At 31.2% G+C, this 19,597-nt stretch overlaps 1 protein-coding gene across 1 annotated transcript; it reads right to left on the minus strand.

The window, feature by feature from the left end:
* Positions 1-189: 189 nt before the first annotated feature.
* Positions 190-10,302, minus strand: LOC112696027 (insulin-degrading enzyme-like 1, peroxisomal). Its single transcript, XM_025748610.2, has 26 exons — positions 9,899-10,302; positions 9,745-9,820; positions 8,900-8,967; positions 7,734-7,825; positions 7,507-7,580; positions 7,374-7,417; positions 6,857-6,908; positions 6,551-6,673; positions 6,351-6,463; positions 6,095-6,257; positions 5,264-5,356; positions 4,956-5,041; positions 4,735-4,821; positions 4,518-4,621; positions 3,672-3,774; positions 3,443-3,538; positions 3,173-3,362; positions 2,996-3,057; positions 2,540-2,644; positions 2,109-2,310; positions 1,812-2,020; positions 1,347-1,471; positions 1,212-1,263; positions 1,045-1,131; positions 814-936; positions 190-690 (listed from the first exon to the last, which is right to left on the minus strand). The coding sequence occupies exons 1-26, from the start codon at positions 10,022-10,024 to the stop codon at positions 448-450; spliced, it is 2,898 nt and encodes a 965-aa protein (XP_025604395.1). The 5' UTR covers positions 10,025-10,302; the 3' UTR covers positions 190-447.
* Between the last annotated feature and the right edge of the window lie 9,295 nt (positions 10,303-19,597).

The following is a 19,597-nucleotide window of genomic DNA, read 5'->3' on the forward strand; positions in this document are numbered from 1 at the left end:
TCCCAAGTTATTTCACTTTTGTTTTAATTTAGCGATATTTTTACTAATGGGATCGCTTAATAGTCTCTTTGTTCAAAAAAAGATCATTTTACCCCTGCACAACTTGCATATCAAAGCCTAGTTTCCTTCATACCCAAATTTCAGGCATTATCTCCTATTATCCAATTATTGTTATACAACTCGATGAAGTAACCAAAAAAAAAAGGTAACTCCTCATTATATGACAATTGATTACATAAGTCAATAAATGGTAATCATATCTTTATGGTGATGTGAAGTCTACAAAAACCTTTATGGTATTGTGAAGCTAGATAAATCGCAATTGTGCAAACTAACCTTTCGGTGAAACGAGGGAATCATTTTACGAAAATGAATGAGATAACTTAAGTCACTATGAGTGTTCTTTCTTTATAGGTAGTAAAGATATGCGGGTGAGGAAAAGCATTCCTACAATTTCATCTGCCCAGAAAGCCCTTTGAAAGAGCCATAAAGAGACTGAGATTTTCTAAAACTGAAAACATTTTCTATTTTAGCTGAGTCTGGTTGAGAAGTCTCTGCTTTGTAATCATCGGAATGGAGGTTCCCATAAACTCTTATACTCAAAGTCTTCTTTTGAGGTGCACCAACTTTGACATATTCATTGAAGAAGTCTATCAACTCTTGAAGAGTAAGCTGTCTTAATGCTTCAACCTATGCCAAAGCCACACAACAGAATATAGCTAATTCAGTACAAGCATGATGCTCTATAACTAAAATCCAGTTTTGAGCGTATTCTTCTGACACATGTATTGTATTTTGAACTGGTATTCATACCTCAAAGTCTTTCCTATCAAACCTCAGAGTTCCATCAGTAATCTCTCGCCAGAAGAATGCTGATTCTTCCCTCAAGTTTTTGTGTTTTTCTAGTTTCATATCTATCAATGCATTTACGTTGCTCTGCATACAGTTGAGAAGTCAGATACACAACAGGTATTTTCAATGCAACTACCAACAACAGATAATAACAATTCAATAGAAAGTACAGTTAAAAAACATCCAGAAGACCTTAAAGTCATCAGCTGTCATCTCAAGTAGTTTGGCCTCGAACATATTCAGAAATGCCTCAACTCTTTGATCGATATTTCCAGGACCCTGAGAAAGAAGCAGAATATTATTAGCACGAAGCAACCAGGACATTGTTTACAAAATGATTTAAATATATCTCCAACTACCTTTACTGTGGATTGGATAATAAACTGCAGCCCACGTATACCGCAATCATTCCTACATGCGTTCAAAACATAAGTTGAAACACACGGAGATACTTTATACTGAACATGGATATCAGATGCTAAAATCATACACACCTTTGCATGAGCACAGTAATGTACCCTAGCTGCTCAACTGATCGAAGCTGATGGAAGGCTGCTTGCTTTGCAACAAGGGCAAAAAGCTGAAGTTTAACATTCAGCTTGAAGTCATCTCGACCAACCTGCAAAATTCTCTCAAGTGGGTGAACAATGGCTACAAATTACAAGAACAAGGATTCAACTAATCAATGATCGGCCAAAGGTAAGGGAAAAATACAAGTCTACATATACTTGAGAAACTGAGCCTTGTACACTAAGTAGGGTTGTTGATTACATGGATTTAATGGTGCCATTCTCTAACATGAATCATATTCATGTTTAAATCATTAAAATTTAAATCTATTTTAACAATATTTCGCTATGGTTTTTCTAGGTCCCCCTCTTGCTATAATCCATCTGATGTATTCTCCTTATTGGGGACTCTACAGGCAAAACACAATTATCACGAATAAGAAAATCTACCTGTATATAATGCACAAGAGCAGAATTCTCATCATTAGGATTAAGACATTCTGATGGGTAGAAGTAACTCGTGCCACTTTCAAGCTTAACAACCCGATTTGTTACATGCTGAGATGGAAATAAAGGCTGGCACAAAGGTTTTGAACACTTAAAGAGAACATCTTCTATGTGTCTAACCATTAACTCTGCTTCATTACCTTCAATATTTCCTGTAAAATATGCTAAATGTTTTAAGCCCAATTGAATTGGAAAGCAACTAAACAGTACGAAGCCAAAAGAAAAGAGACAAATAACAACCTGCTACATAGAACTCCAAAAAGGATCTTGAGAGCATAGCTGGTACAAATTTTGAAAGATCTTCAGGCTGAAGAAGTGGAAGCACTTCTAGCTGTTCCATCCAAGGCCAGGTCTGATCTTGAAGTATCAACGAGCAATAGTACATAGCTTGTTGATATGGTTGTTGATACTTGGAATTCTCGTACTCTTTGGTTACCATTTCCTGATAGATGGGTTTGTAAAAACAAATATTTTGTTTAGAAAAATGACATGGATAAACTAGAGAATAAATATTGCAGATTCAACTTTTTAAATATATTTTCTTATTACGGAATAAACTTGAAGAAAATAACTGCCCATTTTAAATGGAAAGAGACACATAGGACAAAGAAACTACCAAAGAATCAACCAATCCATGGTCTACAAGAATCAACTCAATCCTCATACAATACCTTAATAACTGAGAACCTGTCAGTTTGCACTCTGAATGTTGAAATCTTTTCAATTATAGTTTCAAGTAAAATCCTTAACTTGTGATTATAACCAAGGACAGTCACCTGAAAGATATAATGGCAGTTTTATCTTTTATGAAGATGTGGAAATAACATACCAAAAAGACAGGAAGGAAGGCAAATAAAATTACGAGCATAAAAATTATGAATGTGTAAATCAAGTTCCTCACATACAAAGCATCCGAAGCAGCAGCAGTAAACTCCAAAACCATATAGTTTTGTTCTTAAATTAATAATAATCAATATCCCACTTATGAATATTTAAAATAAATGATCACCACTCTCTGTCAATATGTCACAAAAATGTAGATATGAACACACAATATCTTAGCATATTTATATCATTTTCAAAACAGAAGTTGTAACCTTGAAAGTAAAATTATATAAAAAAGATACCTGGAAACCACTATCTGTGTGATTCACACCGTAATTTAAACCGGCAACCTGGGCATAATAAGCTAAAAACAGATACACAGTAAGAACCTCTTAAACTTGTATTTTACTAACAAAATGGATGCATTATTGCAGAAATATCTCTTTACAAAGAAGTCAATGAATAAACTAGCAACCTACCATATTCATTCAGATAATCCATCAATAATTGTGTAAAAATATGAGTCAAAACTTCAGCCTCAGGAGAGCTTCCAGCATACGGGCAATTGAAGTCAATCTTTACGTAAGCCTTGGGAGTGGAAAATAATGTATCCGGCTTGTACCATAAGGCAGAATATGATGACCTGCTTAACAAAACTGGAAATTTTACCTGTTTCAAAACATTAATAACTTAGTCAAGATACTCATGTAGGAATCCTAGATAAATAGAAATAATTATATATGTCGTACTTTCTCTTGCACAGGCTTGAGCGACAAGTCAGTGGGAATGAATATATTGGGAGCCGGAAGATGCAGATTTTGATCAGGAGAAGAATGCACCCATTCCTGCAGATAGAAGCTTATGTAGGACCGTCAGGTTCCATTCTTTCATGACAGTTTCACTATATAACTTGAAATAATGAACATTGTGTTCAATTCAGTCCAAAAATCAAGCATAGCTAATGATATAAACACCGACCTGAATCACAGAGCTGGAAATCTTTTCAATGGAATATTTAGTTCCATACCATGGCTCCACCCTATCAGTATGCCCCTCAAAATTTTTGGATTCCCAAAAGATTCTATATGATATTTAAGAGTTAGATTAGTATCTGTAACAAGGCCACAGCCAATGGATATAAATGAATAATCACAACAATAGAAACAAGAAAAAACAAAATAGATAACTTTCATAAAAAAATTGAAATATTAATTGCAAAAAGATTCAAATTTACAATGCTAGCCTATATTTACAATGAAAACAAATCAACTTATATAACTTATTTTATCAATCTCCTCAATTGGTCTATTCACATAGTTTACAATCTTAACAACCAAGTTCAGTCATAACCCCTAGAACATAATGCATGCTCGTTGGATCAACCTTAGATGTCCTTTCATAATCTTCTCAAAAGGAGAAAGCCATAGCAAATTACCCTCAACCAATCAGTAATTAAATCTTTTTTAAAACACATTTTTATCAAATGAATGTGGAGATATGTTAATTTGGAAAACCATTGATTCTTACAAAGAGGAGAGTTGTGTTAAGCCATCGACAAGCCAAAGTAAACTTTTTGAAATCTCTATAGTCAACTACACCTAGTGACATAAGGCTCTATAGTTATAGATGCTGTTGTAATGTAAAGTAATATTCATGTCTTGCAAAATCACCTACAACAATCTTATACGGATTTTTTTTTAGATAAAAAACTATTCATGAATCTCAACCTTATAACTTAAGCTCTTTTGGTAATTTTGCAGATGTAACAACTTAGGCTTTTAGAAATATAAGAATAATTTACATATTTTATTTTAGTGTATTTACCTGACATTGTTTGGAGAAAGCTGATCTAGAACCATTTTGATAACACTTGGGCTGAACTTAGTAGGCAAAGATGATCCTATCAACCAATCTTTTGGAGGATATAACTGAAAAAATAACGCAGATGCATTACAATTACAATTTCTAAGAAAAAGGATTTATTGCAAACAACATATTATCACATTGGAACTTAATCATCAAAAGAAAAGAAATGGAGTACCTGCATATTTGATGAAATGTGAACAACATAATCAATTGGAGGAACTTTGTCTTGATAATGAAACTTGGTCTCACAAACAGCTGAAAGCTTCATGAACATCCAAAATTGCATTATAATCAATCGAAACCAGGTGCAAAAACAGAGTATATCATTTAGAAAGCATGAATAAAAACCAATTCTAGAGGGCATATTAAGCAATCAAACACAATCTATATCCATACCTCTTCAAATATCCATTCGCAAACACCAGAATGTTGTAGAAGTTCAACATATTTGAACAACAATCCTATGATATCTTGTATGTGCTCTACAGATTGAAGCCAAAAGAGTGAATGAGGCTAAAGAATCAATGAACGATGCTTCACATATTTTGAATTCAGCATGACCAATAACGACAATAATACTAAAAATGTCAATGATGTTGATTACAACAATTACAATAATGAAAATACTTGTTGAAGGTGGGAAGAAATGTACAAACGAATAAGTGAATGACAAAGAGGAATTAGGGAGGGAAGAGAAATCTAACCATGTCCGACATCCGTAAGCTCAATTGAAACCTTAAAGAAAGCAAAGTCCAAACTCCAATCTGATTCACCTGCTGACAAGCCCGTAGCCCATCCTGCAAAGTGGATTTTAATGAGACATTTCAAAATACATAGAAGCTCGAATATGTCTGGATGAACTTATTATTAAGGAAACCCCTAATCCAGAACCCTGAAGATCATATGTACATCCATGATGAGCATAAGGACAACTGCATTATGTAAGTCAAGCTGGTCTAAATGTTGAGTTTTCAGTTGACCCTGGCTCCCAAGTAGTGACAGACTGTTGGAGAAAGGAAGAGACATAGAAAATATATTTCTGGACACTAACCTAAATTATTAACTTCCAGTGTGTATTTATATACACTGCAGAAGGAGTGGCACTTATATATAATATATGGTTGCAACTTGCAAGTCCAAAACCCAAAATTTCAAAGGATCCATTAGTCTTACAATGACAATAGAAATTATATGCAGAGAGATTGGCCTGCTTTGATACAATGGTCAATCTTGTACAAACTACATGTATTCTTTTTCTTTCTTGCAAAGATGCCTTATCATCTCTCTATGTACTCTTCTCTCTCATATCAATAAATTTCTTTTTCTGTCAAATAAAAAGGAAGGAACAAGAGGATGTTTGCTTATAGTTAATAGAATTAGACAAGGAAAAGGCTAAGTGAAAACTATTTCAAGAACAATTTCAGCCCATAAAATGCCAATACATAACCATAGGAATTTTTAAGTATATAAAAGAGTTAAATTTAGGTATTCCAGAAAATTAATAACAAAATATCCAACAGATGTGCAGAACCCACCCAATGTTTTCAAGATGTAATATAAAGACCCTTCTCCTTCGTGGCCAATAAGATGACCAAGATACCTGCATGGACCCTCATTGTAGTGACGAATCTCAGGGGTCACCGGCCATAAAATTCTCAATTTATGACCTTGCTTTATTGGGACAGTCTTGACAAGAATCTAAAACAGGAAGGCAAAACAGGAATTGCATTAGAATCAGCACACAAGGAGCCACCTAGAATGACCATCGAGTCATAAACAGAACATGTATACCTGCAAATGCTCTGATTTACATGGCTGACCAGGAGGGTGGAAAGGACTTCTGTTGGTGTTTCTAATATTCTGGAACTTTACTTCCACAATGTTTTGAATTTTATCAAGGCTTTCTGAAAATATCAATGTATAACTATTGTATCAGCCCTTTCAGGAAAATAATTAGTAGAAACTGTAACTGACAGAAAAATATTGTTTACCATTAGTATATACAACTAGACACATTATATTGGCAGAATAGTTGTGTTCATAGAATTTGAGAAGCTCATTCCTTGTGTCTAATCCTTTTTCTTTTGGTTTAACTTCCAAAGTGTCCCGGTTACCTGTACACAAAAAAAAAAAGTTTTTTTAATTATTTTAGAACTACAAGAAATTTATGATGCTAAGAAGATTATCACCCTCATAACGTTGATTACACCTGGAGATGGGGGAAATCTCCAAAATAAGTTATACCACAGTTAAGCATACTCATAAATTACATTGTGAAAAACAAACCAATAACTGACCTGTACTAAATTTGTGATAAGGATGATCTTCAGAACTGAGATGTTTCTGAAGCTGTACAGATTGTGATGTTTCACATGGAGAGACAGCAAGATTAAAACAGATGAACGACAAGAACTGAAAATTTAGCAAATAAAACTAGGCTATTTGCCTAGTAGGAATGAATAATCACTTTGACCCAATAAATACGAGTTGAAGTTTATCAAAATTCATAAATCTGAGGTTGAAGACAAGAAATATAATCTCCTTGTCCATTCCTCAACTTTGCGGCTGAGGATAGGATCAATGGTTCTTCCATATTCTTATATCCTCCAACTACCAAACATCCAAATATTTCAATAATGATAAAAGAAATAGTTTCAGAGAGTTTGATTTCATTAATAAAAGCTGTGGAACACATCCAGAAATGAAAATTACTTCCAAAAAGTACATACTCAAAGTAAAAATTCTTGAAAAAACATTGCTGCACATAAATTTCTGAATTCTGTTATCAAACAATCAACTTTGCCAAGCATATACCTGGTTCATTCTCCATGGATCAGATAGTAAATTCTTCTGGTTTTCTGCAAGAAATGGACCAAAGAAAAGGATATAGATATGTCAAGGGCGATAAAACTAAAGCTACCAAATGAAGTTAAAATGATTGTCTTACCAGAGTCAACAGCTTTAATTTCCCTTGTGGTAGCATCAGGAGACATCAACGGTTTAGTAAAGAACTGGGAAAATCTGGAAAACACACCATAACCAAGATCAGAATTAATTTGTACAGCAGCATATATTTTACAAGAATCTTCGCTCTTTTTCATTTTCCTTATTTTTTGTTTTTGGGGGGGGGGGGGGGGGGGGGGGGGGTAAGGAAGCCAGAAAAGCAGAATATACCTGTCCAGGGCCTCTTCAAACCCATCTGTGTTAACATCAAAATGATAGTTGGTATGCTCAGCAGATGTAAATGCATTTGTGCTTCCTCCATGCTGTGTCAGTTAGACACACCGCATAGAAAATCAAGCAAAAGTGATTAGCAAACAGATGTCAAGAAGTCTTTTTGAAAAATGGAAAAATTTAAGAGTTTTAGCTTCTAATATTAAAATGAAAGACATCAGTATACAATATGTGTTACACTTGCTCAGTTTAAGAGAAGGGGTTTCCTTTTAATGCTTCAAAATCAATTGTGGTACTCTTACCCCTCTCCAATTTGTTTGGTTTTAAAGTTGAACCGATGCTGAAAATCAATTTTAGGCTTCAAAATCAATGAAATGAATAGTTATCATCTTAAAAATTATTTTTGAAATCAAACTAACAAATATAAATCATTTTACCTTAAAATAAATTCTAACCAAATCAATTATAACAAATTAATTCCATCCAAATAAATTGCCCAAATGCAAAAACAAATCACACATGTAAAATCTGAGGGTCAAGATCAGGGACTTCATGATTATTAAGTATTGCACTAGCATCTTAGCAAGATGAAAATATCACTGTAGCAGGTTTGCTTTTGTTGGTAATATATGCAATTTTCCTTCGCAGATCTACTTTTCCCCTGCCAATAGTACTTGTATTGATAGCTACTAACATAAATTAAAAAGAACACCAGAAGACAAATCCCAGCCAAAGCCACAAAATAAAAGGCTCCTTAAAATAAATAAATAAATAAATTAGCATGCCAAAGGCCCAAAATCACAAGAGTTCGGCAGAATATTAATTTTAGTTTCCGATATACTCAATGGACAGAAATGAAAGGTTACATCTCAGTTCCCTTAAATGCTCAGAGATACCCTAATGGCGATGCACACTCAATTTCAACAGTTTTCATATGACCGTCATATCCTAACCACAAGCATTAATAACATTCAGCTATATGCTAAGGATGGCTACTTTCAGCTTTCATGTTCTCACAACTAGAGAGGAACAAAACTGGTGACTTCAACCAGAATACATATGGCAGCAGGGCTAAACAATCAATCAATAACTTCATAGAGAAAAGTACCAATATCAAAATTCATAAACACTTCCAGGAATGACATTTTTTTTAGTGTTAATTGTACCTCAGTGATATACTTGGAGTAGCTATCTTCCACCGGATACTTTTCACTGGCATAAAACAGCATGTGCTCTGTCAACCACGAAAAAAAGCACACCAAAAAGTAAATTTTCTAAAAATGTAGAAATATTCCACACCCCACCACAAGAAACAATTATCTTAAATTCTCATAGCACAACTCTTTAGCATAAATATAACAATAATCCAAACACCAAACATTAATATCTTCTGTTCCTAATCGAGCTACATATTGGTGGAACAAGGTGGAATGGAATGGGAGAGGATGGAATTTTAACGAGTCCCGTTGTTTGGGTTGAATAGAAATGGATAGAATGATATGGAAAATGGTAATAGATTCCATCCAATACCACAACTTCTCATTTTTCTTCCCCTAATTTGGGAGAAATGTGGTTGTGAATTGCTAACTTTTTTCCCCTCAACATTTACTACACTCCGTTGGAATATCTAAACAACAGAATGGAATATTACTCCTTTCCATTACTAAAATATCCAAGCAAATGAACAATATAGTTGAACAATCATATTGCTCCGCTCCACTTCATTCCATCTACTCCATCTTATTTCGTTATATTCCACTCCATTCCGCTACTTGCCACCAATCGACTATCAACAGGGAATACCGATATTCAATAGTGCTAACCAATAAATAGCTTCTATCATTAATTCCCCATTATAATTTTCAACTAAAGCAAAGCTAAATATGATAATTGCCTATCTTGGGTGAACGTGATTCAAAGAGCACATTTAACCGCAAACAAAGAATCCAATCCAAATCAACATACAACGAGTAAAAAGAATAAATTATTTAATTGAAAAAGAAAAAGAAACCTAGGAAATGGGCAAGGCCTTCGAGGCCAGCAGGGTCGCTGAAGGAACCTACTCCAACGTCCATGGAAGCAGCACACTGCAAACAGCCAAAACAAGAATCAACCAAATAAAATTGAAATCAAAAAATGAAAATAAAAAATCAGAGAGAGAATACCTTGTCGGTGTCGGGATCGGAGATGAGAAGGACCTGAAGGGAGTTGGGAAGGATGATCCTTCTGTAATCCCTCTTGTCCGTACGCGCCTTCACGATCTCTGCAGCTCCTTCCATTCCCGCTACCATTTCCTCCTCCTCTTCTTGTTGAGTTCTCTCTCTTTATCTCAGCTCACAGGAAGTGAAGAAAGAACCCTAACAGTGCGAGTGTTTATTCTTAATTATTGAATTTCAAATTGGAAGAATCGGGAATTTAGAGAACAGAATAGAATTTGGTTGAGATAATGTGAAGTGTGTAGTTGGTGGTGGTGCAAAGTGGACTCTGAGTGAAGTAGTCGTCGTCTTCTTCTCAGCACTCTCTATCTCTCTCTCTATGATATATATATATTGATTACGAGTAAATGCTCAAAATGGTCTCTGAATTTTAAATCGCTATTTAATTTAGTCTTCAACTTTTTAAAATGACTAATTAAATCCTGAAATTTGAAAAAGTTCATCTCCGTTAGTTCCTTGCAGAAGCGACCTCTAAACGTTGATAATGTGACATTCCAGCTGTATACTGATGTGTACCAAACTTAAATTTGATTCAAATTGGTATTTGAAATTGCTTAATAATATCCAAATTAGTCCATTTTCAATTATAAAATCCTAATCTCCAAATTATTGTCTTCTCTTCTTCGAGTTCTCCGCTGTCTTCTTCTCTTCTTCGACCTCTCTACTATCTTCCAGTTCATCTTGTTTTCTCGTCTGTCTCAAGTAGGAACAATTCTGTAGAGAAATCTTATGGTAGCAAAAGATTGTGCAACAGGGGAAGTAAGAACACCGTTTTCTATAATTGCAGACTTCGGATGGTGACGAAGTACTCAACGACGACAGAAAATTCTAGTAGACTATTTTATGGTTGTCCAAACTATGAGGTAAGGTTATGCCTCTAAAAAAATTGTTAAGATAGTTTCATTTTGAGTTTGGATTCACTTGCGTTTTTTATTTTGCAGTATGGAATCCATTGTAGTTTTTTATATTGGGTTGATGGAGGTGAAGAACTAGTCTGTGCAATACCCATTTCACAAAAAATTTTGCATGAGTTTAATTGGAAGATGACAAACTTAGAAAGTGATACCTTGAAGATGATGACAATGGTTACCTTCTTATAAGTGGAAAATATATTTTAGCTTAATGGACGAACCTGCAAGGATACATATAATTTAAATCTGTGTTGAACTTTAAATTAATCCAACCACATTAACTTACAATTAAAATAATTTTTAGGTAAGTGTACTGATGTTATAGTTCAGGATGAATATGAACTGAAAGATAGTGGAGAAGACGAAGAAGAGAAGAAGACAGCAGATAGATCGAAGAAGAGAAGACAATAATTTAGGAATTAGGGTTTTATAATTGAAAATGGACTAATTTGGATATTATTAAGCAATTTTAGGTACCAATTTAAATCAAATTCAAGTTTGGTATACATCAGCATACAGTTGGAATGCTACATCATCAACGTTTAGACGGCACTTCTGCAAGGGATTAACGGAGATGCACTTTTTCGAATTTCAGGGATTTAATTGGTCATTTTAAAAAGTTGAAGACTAAATTGAATAGCGATTTAAAATTAAGAGACCATTTTGGACATTTACTCTATTAATTACGGTGACCATTATGGTGACCATCTGTTTTAAAACAATATTACTAAAATTAAAATAATGTCTTTTTTCCATTATTTAGCAATGTTTTTTAAAAAATATTATTAAAATATAAAAAATATTATTTTAATTGAGAAAGTATAGGGAGTCAATGGAATTTTTGTACGATATGTACAATTGGGGTTTAAGGATATTCGATTCAGTATTAGAGACATAATCATTAGTGTTACCTTTTCCTATCAACTTAAATTTTTAGAACAAGTGATTTCATGATATGGTATCAAAGCTCTAGATATAAAAAATTAAGAGTTCAATCCTTGATAAACTCTAAAATCAGTACCCCAATGGTTATTCGACTCTCTAACAGTACTCGTTTCAAAAAATATAATTATAAAATTAATATTTAAATTTGCATGTTATTTTATGGAGATTCTTGAATTAGCTTTTAAATTTTAATTATCTTAATTTAGACCCTAAGTTTTATTATGTAAAACTCAATGTTAGCTCTTTAAACAATTTCTCTTAAAGTTATGCCGACGTAACATGACTATATAAATAATCAATGGAGTTAAATTTTAAAATTATTTTTAAAATTGGCGTCGTGTACTAAAATCGTTCTTAAGATTTCAATTGCACTAATTACGTTCTTGAGATTGACAAAAATGTACCACATTCAGGGGCGGAGCTAGATAAAATATTAGAGGGGGCCAAAAATATTTATCCAATAAACTAAGACTAAAATAAAATTTTAAGGGAGGGCTAAACTAAAATTTACATATAATTTACATGTAAAAAATTAAAATTAGGGGGGCCATCGCCCCCCTTTCCCACCACCTAGCTTCGCCCCTGACCACATTAGTCCTGATCTATTTTCTATTAAGGACGTGATGACATGGCTTGATGACGTGGGCTGTTAGTGACACATGTCAATCCATGATTTAGTCACATATAATAATATGATGATGCGTTGACCAGTGACGCATGACATACTGATGTGGATGATTGTGCCACGTGTCACAATACTATTTGGTCATGTGTCTGTCTGTGCCACGTGTCGCAACAATTTTCGTCCAGGTATTATCCATTATGTCATCATTGTAGATACACCAAATTAGTCTCTCACTTTGCATTAAGTGACTCAATTTAGTCCCTAAAATTGAATGTCGTGCACCGAAATATTTTTTCTCTTACGAGTATCCCTAACCGTCATTTTGAAGTTAACGTGAAGACATTTCAAGCACCCTCACTACTATCTCCGACCTCTTTCATCTAGACTGAAGAGGTTGGAGATGGTAGTGAAGGTACTTGAAGTGCCTTCAGTCTAGCCCATTTACACACAGCAAAAATGCGTATTTCATAACCGAAAAAATGTGTATTTTAATTCTTGATTTTTTGTTAAAAACACATATTTTTTGATGAAAAATGTGTCTAATCAATCATATAATTCTTTTTTTATAATAACATACTTATATATTAAAAAATTTATCAATGTCAAATTATTATAGAAAAAATTATATAATTAAAACAAAAATCTTAAATTTTTTTATAAAACACTTGTATTTAAATGATATGTGAAAAAAAAGGAATTGAAATTAGTACATCCAAGATATTAAAAATTTTAATTTTTTTTTAAAAAAGAAAAAACTAATGAAGAGACTAGTTTAATGCACAACATTCAATTTCAGGAACTAAAATGAGTCACTTAAGGCAAAATGAGGGACTAATTTGGTGCATCTACAATGATGATATAATGGATAACACGCGAAAGAATACTGTTTAGACACGTGGCTAAATAACATTGTGACGCATGGTATAACCATCCACATCATCATACCATTACACGTGGTCAAATCATGGAGTGACATATGCCATTAACAGCCCACGTCATCAAGCCATGTCACCATGTCGTTAATGAAAAATGGGTCAGAAACTAATGTGGTGTATTTTTGTCAATCTCAGGGACGTAATTAATACAATTAGAATCTCAAGAATGATTTTAGTGCACGACGCCAATCTCAGAAACCATTTTAGGGTTTAACTCACAATCAGTGTCATGTGTAAGAATAATATTTGATGATATATAATGAAGAAATAACGTGTTTGTTAGTAACATATAGATTATGATATAGACATTAATATTATATATTCTAACATAATTTGTTTTCGTGTTAAGTATGTACCACAATCAGTGTCATGTGTAAGAATAATATTTGGTGATATAGAATGAAGAAATAACGTATTTGTTAGTAATTGATGGTAATCAGTGGCTAAGAGAAGGGGGGTTGAATTTTAGCCCTTTTTTTTGCTAAAAGCTACTTTTTGCCCTTTAAAATAGCTTAAGGAGATTTTTCTTCTTTTTGTCTCGTGACTAGTCAAGAGACATTTTCTTTTTTGTCTCATAACCAGTCAGGAGATATTTTTCAACTTTGTCTTTTGTTCAACAGAATCAGAAATGGAGTAGAAGAGAGAGAATCACACCAAGAAATATCATGGTTCAGCTGCTAAGTGCAATGCAGCATAAATTCAATTTCCATCACAACAATGATGGAATTTCACTATAATCATACAGATTACAAACACCAATTCTCCCTAGGAACAACCATTCCTATCCGGGACAAGTCCAGAATCTATCCCCAATTCTGAACTTGACTTGGTCACCTGCCAAGCTTTCAACTGTTAAGTGCTAATCCAACTTGCACGGGGATTCCCACAGAATCATGATACACAACACAGATGTGTAAAGGATCTCTAAGACATCTATGACTTTTTCTTTAATTTTGTACACTCTGCCTTTTTTTGCTCACTGACTTTTTCTTACAAACCTCACACTGTTTGCCTTTTTCACCATGAGACTCAGACAGACAAAACTAAAGAAAATACAAAATGAAACACATTGAAGCAGAAGAACTTCTGTTAGCTTGGGTAGTTATGAGAATCCTGTGCTTACTCTCATTGTTTCAATCCTTGGTCGTTCACCCATATTAAGAAGGGAAAGCTTCCAAGGTTGAAACGGTTCAACTGAGCCAACTTCTTCTTCTTCATTACCAAAATCGGTTCGGATAGAGAGAAGAGAGAGAAAAACCGAAAGCAAAACCAACATGCAATTACCTCTCTCTCATCCCTTCTCATCAAGTTTCATCAATCTGAGTCTTCCATCTTGACTTGGTCCCCAAGAAGGATTCCTGACCCTTGATGAATCCTTGATCCTTGACAGTTCCATCTGCTCCACTTTTGCTTCCTCCTCCACGTAGCTACAGTAGCTACCATCTGTGATGGATGAACAGAAAGTAGAGACGAGTCATACCACTGGGAGCTTTTTCTCTAACCAAATCGGATTGCAACCAATTTTGGCATGGTAATCTTGAGGCTTCTTCTCCACTTCTTACCTTTAATGAAAAAGATTTTAGCCACGCCATACTGTAGATCTTCCTTTTGTAAGGGTCATCATCACCTTGACCTCTTGCTTGTCCATAGCTTCTGTTCTTCTTTCTCTCATAGCTTGCATCTACAAGCTTCTTCTTTGTCAATGAAGTGACCGAAAAAGAAAGAGAGGAGAGAGGAGAGAGAAAAGCTTTATATGGAAGTAAAAGAAGAAATTAAAATGAGTTAAATTTTCACTTTTCAAAATCCCATGCTTAGTAACGTGTGAGAGTAATAGAAGCCATCAAATCAATTTTAAATTTTCTCTCTCCTATTATCAATGTAATTAAACCAAGTTAAATGAATTTGAATTCCATTCATTAGTGGAAATAGGTAACCGTGAAAAGCATGCAACCTTTGTTTTCTCTTTTCTTTCAATTTCGGACCCATGATAATATTGGGCCAGGACAATTTTATCTTGGCCTTTGTATCAATTTTCATAACCCAAAAAGTAATTGGGTCATAATGCTTGAATATTTTTGTACCACATGATGAATATTTTCCTAACTTATTGGACTTTTTGTTGCATATGCCTATTGATCAAAATACTGCACACAAAATAGAAATTACTAATCAAATTATCTGAAGCTTCAAATCAATTTAATAATTTCTAATTACTATTTTTAACAATGTTTGATCATCACAATAATTTAAAATTTTTGAAACTCCACAGTAATATATGGCATACTAACATAAACAATAATATTATATATTCTAACACAATTGGTTTTTGTGTTAATTATGTACCACATGTCATAATATAATTTATTTATGTATCACTCGTATGTTATTATTTTAATTAATTTAAATTAATTTTTAAATTTTTACTCATAGTCCATTATTTTAGCTCCTGAAATAATTTCTCTTATTTTTATTTTTATAAATTTATTAAAATATCAAAATAATAACATCTAAAAAATTTTAACGTTGACAAAAAAAACTCATGGCAAAAACAAATTAGATCCTAAAAAATTATTAAATTTGATTAAAAAAATACTAATTTGACAAATCTTAATGATGGAATGATAAACTCTCATAGCTATACAATTATATGATATTTTTATTTATTATTAAATTTTACAAGGTAAAAAATTTAAAATTCTTAAATAAAAAATTTTCAAATTATTTATCCTAACATTTTGAGACCTTGGTTCTTTTTTGAGTTAAATTACCTAATTCAGTTTCTATCTATTTTTTTTCAAAAGACCAGGTGATTTTTGTTCAAAAAAAACATTTTGACCCTTTAACAAAATTATTTTGAGATAATATAATCCATCTATTAAAAAAAAGCGTTAAATAATAACAAAAAGTAGTATTATAAATTTTTTTTGTAATTTGTAGGACTTTTAAAATTCTACAAAATTTGTTTCTTATAATAAAATTAACTATCATCAATATTATTATCATCTTTTTTTTGTCATCATTATCATAATTTCTACTTTTACTATTTCAGTTATGTAATTATATTTTAATATTATTATTATCTCTTTTACCATTATTAATTCTTTTACCATTATTAATATATAAGAGCAAAACCATTAACGTTAATTTAGATGAAAATTTAGTTAAATTTTTTAAATAATTTAATAATTTTTAACTATTAATTTTATTTAAAATTAATTATTATTTTAAATTATCAAATTTAAACATGTGAAGTACCTTTTGTAATTATATAAAAGTTAGTGACATGTCATAATTGGGTTTACCATAATTTTTATCGTTAACATTTGTCAATTCAGCTTTTTTTGTTAATAAAAATAGAAATAATTGATAATTAATTATTTTTGTTAAATTTAATAATTTTTTAGAAGCCAATGCATTGCTCTAATTTTTAGAGATATTTTTGTCTTTGAATATTATTTTAATAGTTTATTCATTTAAAATTATTAATATCTTTTAAATTTTTAAATTTCTCATTAAATTTTTTCACATGTAAATTAAATAAAATTTTTGTTACATAATAGAAAAAATTATTTCAAGAAATTTAAAATGTAAAACTAGGAGTTAATGATGAAAGACGATTTAATATTTTTTTTATTTGTTTGTTTCTTTACTGAATTAGGCCATTGATCATCCTTCAATTCTGACGTTGACGAATAGAGATAGGGGTGAGTACGGATCGGTTTGGTTCGGATTCAAACGTAAAATTATAATTGAACTGATCAAAATGTAATTGGTTCGGTTTGGTTTGGATTTGTATTTTTTGTGTATGTACCTAAATCAAACCAAATCGATTAAGAATGAATTGGTTCGGTTCGGATAATTAAGTACTAGATGACTTTGAAATTTATAAAAAAATCAAATTTTATTTTAAAAATTCAACAAGTACAATAAACATGTAATATCAATATAAATAATCTAAAGATGTTAAACATAAAATACATTAAAAACTAAACTCATTAAAATCCAAACATATTAATAGTGAATAATCTCACTAAAAGTCACTAAAAATCATATATATATATATATATATATATATATATATATATATATAATTAATATATGATTGAGTTCACGTGTTGGTTCGAATTCCACACCTCTATAATCGATACCCGAATCAATTAATAATAAAGGTCATTAGTTTAGTTTGGGTTAGATCCGATTACCGTTGGTCCAGAACCAATTTAATTGGTTCAGTTTAGGTTCGGACAGGTAACTGAGTATCCGTTATCCATGCTCATCCTTAAATAGAGATGTGTGAAGACTTGATTTTGATGATGAGTTTAAAAGGAAAGAAATAAAAAAAAAATAAAAAATTAATAATGTTTATATAAAAGATAAATTTTTAATCATTCTCTTTAATCTTTATACGTTTTTCAAACAAATCATTTTGTGAGAGTTTTCATATAAGCGGGCTTTTTTATTAATTAATAGTATTATTTGTAATAGGCATAATTTAGACCAAAATAAAAAAAATGTATATTTTAGTCAATTATATTTATCTTATTAAAATAATATAATTATATGTTATAAAATTTATTAAAATTGAATTATTATAAAAATTTATAAGATCAAAATAAAAAATTAAAATATGGGTTAATTATCAAAAATGTTTTTGAAATATTCTAATATCGACAAAAATAATCCTCAATTTTATTATTGACAATAATTAATTTAAAAAAGATTATGTTAGATAATTAATGATTTTTTTAAACAACATGAATAATTACTAATAAAATAAAAATACACTACACTTTTAAATTATTCACGTAAATCTTAATATTAGAATAACTATTTATATACCTAATAAAATAAATATTTAATATATCTATTATTTATATTATTTAATATTTTTATTGTCTATTTATACTTTTTTATTTTAAAATGTGCCAAAACTTAAAACTATCTATTCATTTAGTTATTAAACCCCTTCACGTGGATTAAGAAGCAACAAAAATAAAAAAAAAATCATGCAATGGCAGATATTAGTTTTTAAGTTTTCTCTCTCTGAACACTTAACAGTTTTTTTATTGACAACAAATATATATAAGTATAAAATATTCTCTTTTTTTACACCATAAAATTTATCACTCATAAAAATATATTGGGTCCATTTAGTGTACAGATGTGTTTTGGTACAGATTTACAGATTTTTGTTTTTTATTGATTTAAAAGTATATCACTAAAAGTGTTGCTTAAAGAAAAAGTGTTACCCTTAATCGTTAACTTGGCTCTGATATCAATTTTTAATTTCTTTTTCAAAATTATTAACTCTCACTTTGAATAAGTTTATGATTTGTATAGATTTGGTTGGTGGTACTTTATAATTTGTAATTTTATAATCAAAAGTATTGAGCATTTCTAATACTACTAATTCTGATTTCATTTTTATAGTTTTTTCAATCTTGTTTTAGTTTGTAATATTCTTTTTTGCATTGATTATTGTGTATAAAGTCTTTTATCTGTTTGTCTTTTTCTTTAATATAATTTTTCAAGTCCTCCAAAACTTCTTTTATTTCTACACTTTCTGTTGTTTCTAAATATCTTTTTAATTTTTCAACTTCATTCTCCATTTTTTCTTTCAACAATTTTAATTCTTTTAAGTCATAATATGGTGTTCCAGGCATTTATAAATTTTTTAAGTTTAGCTCCAACTTGTTTATATTTGTTCTTATTTCTATCCTTTTTATTATAAGGTCATTAATTTCGAATTGAAGATTATTTAATTCCCTTTTATACTCCTTTATTTTATTTTTTAATTTTTTCGCCCTTTTTCTTTTTATTTTGTTTTCTGGTCTTTCAATCTTTGTATACTTCATTATTTATCTTAGAATTTCTGCAAATTCTATCATCGATTCATCACTATTTTCTAGAGATTCTATTAATTTTTCTAACTTTTCAACTTCTCCTTTCAATTTGTCATAGATTATTTTTAGAGCTTCAAATGCTCTTTGATTTATTTCAGAAAACTGTAAATAATTTAACCGATTTTCTCTTTCAAAGAGCTCTTGTTTCTTATCTTGATAGGTTACATATATTTTCTCTTTATTTATTGTCATAACTTAGTGTTTAGGGTGTCATTTAATTTTTCGACCTTTTTTTTAATTCTTTTATTTCAGAATTTTCTTCTTTAATCTTTAACTTAGATAAACTTAAAGGGCCATTAATTTTGGATTCTCTTATTTGAAAATTCGAT

This window comes from Arachis hypogaea, chromosome 6 (genome assembly GCF_003086295.3).
Source record: "Arachis hypogaea cultivar Tifrunner chromosome 6, arahy.Tifrunner.gnm2.J5K5, whole genome shotgun sequence".
Classification (NCBI taxonomy): Eukaryota; Viridiplantae; Streptophyta; class Magnoliopsida; order Fabales; family Fabaceae; genus Arachis; species Arachis hypogaea.

Excerpts from the sequence above, each read along its gene's own strand:
- LOC112696027 (XM_025748610.2), bottom strand. The coding sequence starts at position 10,024 with ATGGTAGCGGGAATGGAAGGAGCTGCAGAGATCGTGAAGGCGCGTACG. Across the intron at positions 6,464-6,550 it reads TCTAGTTGTATATACTAATG|AAAGCCTTGATAAAATTCAA; the intron begins GTAAACAATATT and ends TGATATTTTCAG. Across the intron at positions 4,822-4,955 it reads GCGAATGGATATTTGAAGAG|CTTTCAGCTGTTTGTGAGAC; the intron begins GTATGGATATAG and ends ATGTTCATGAAG.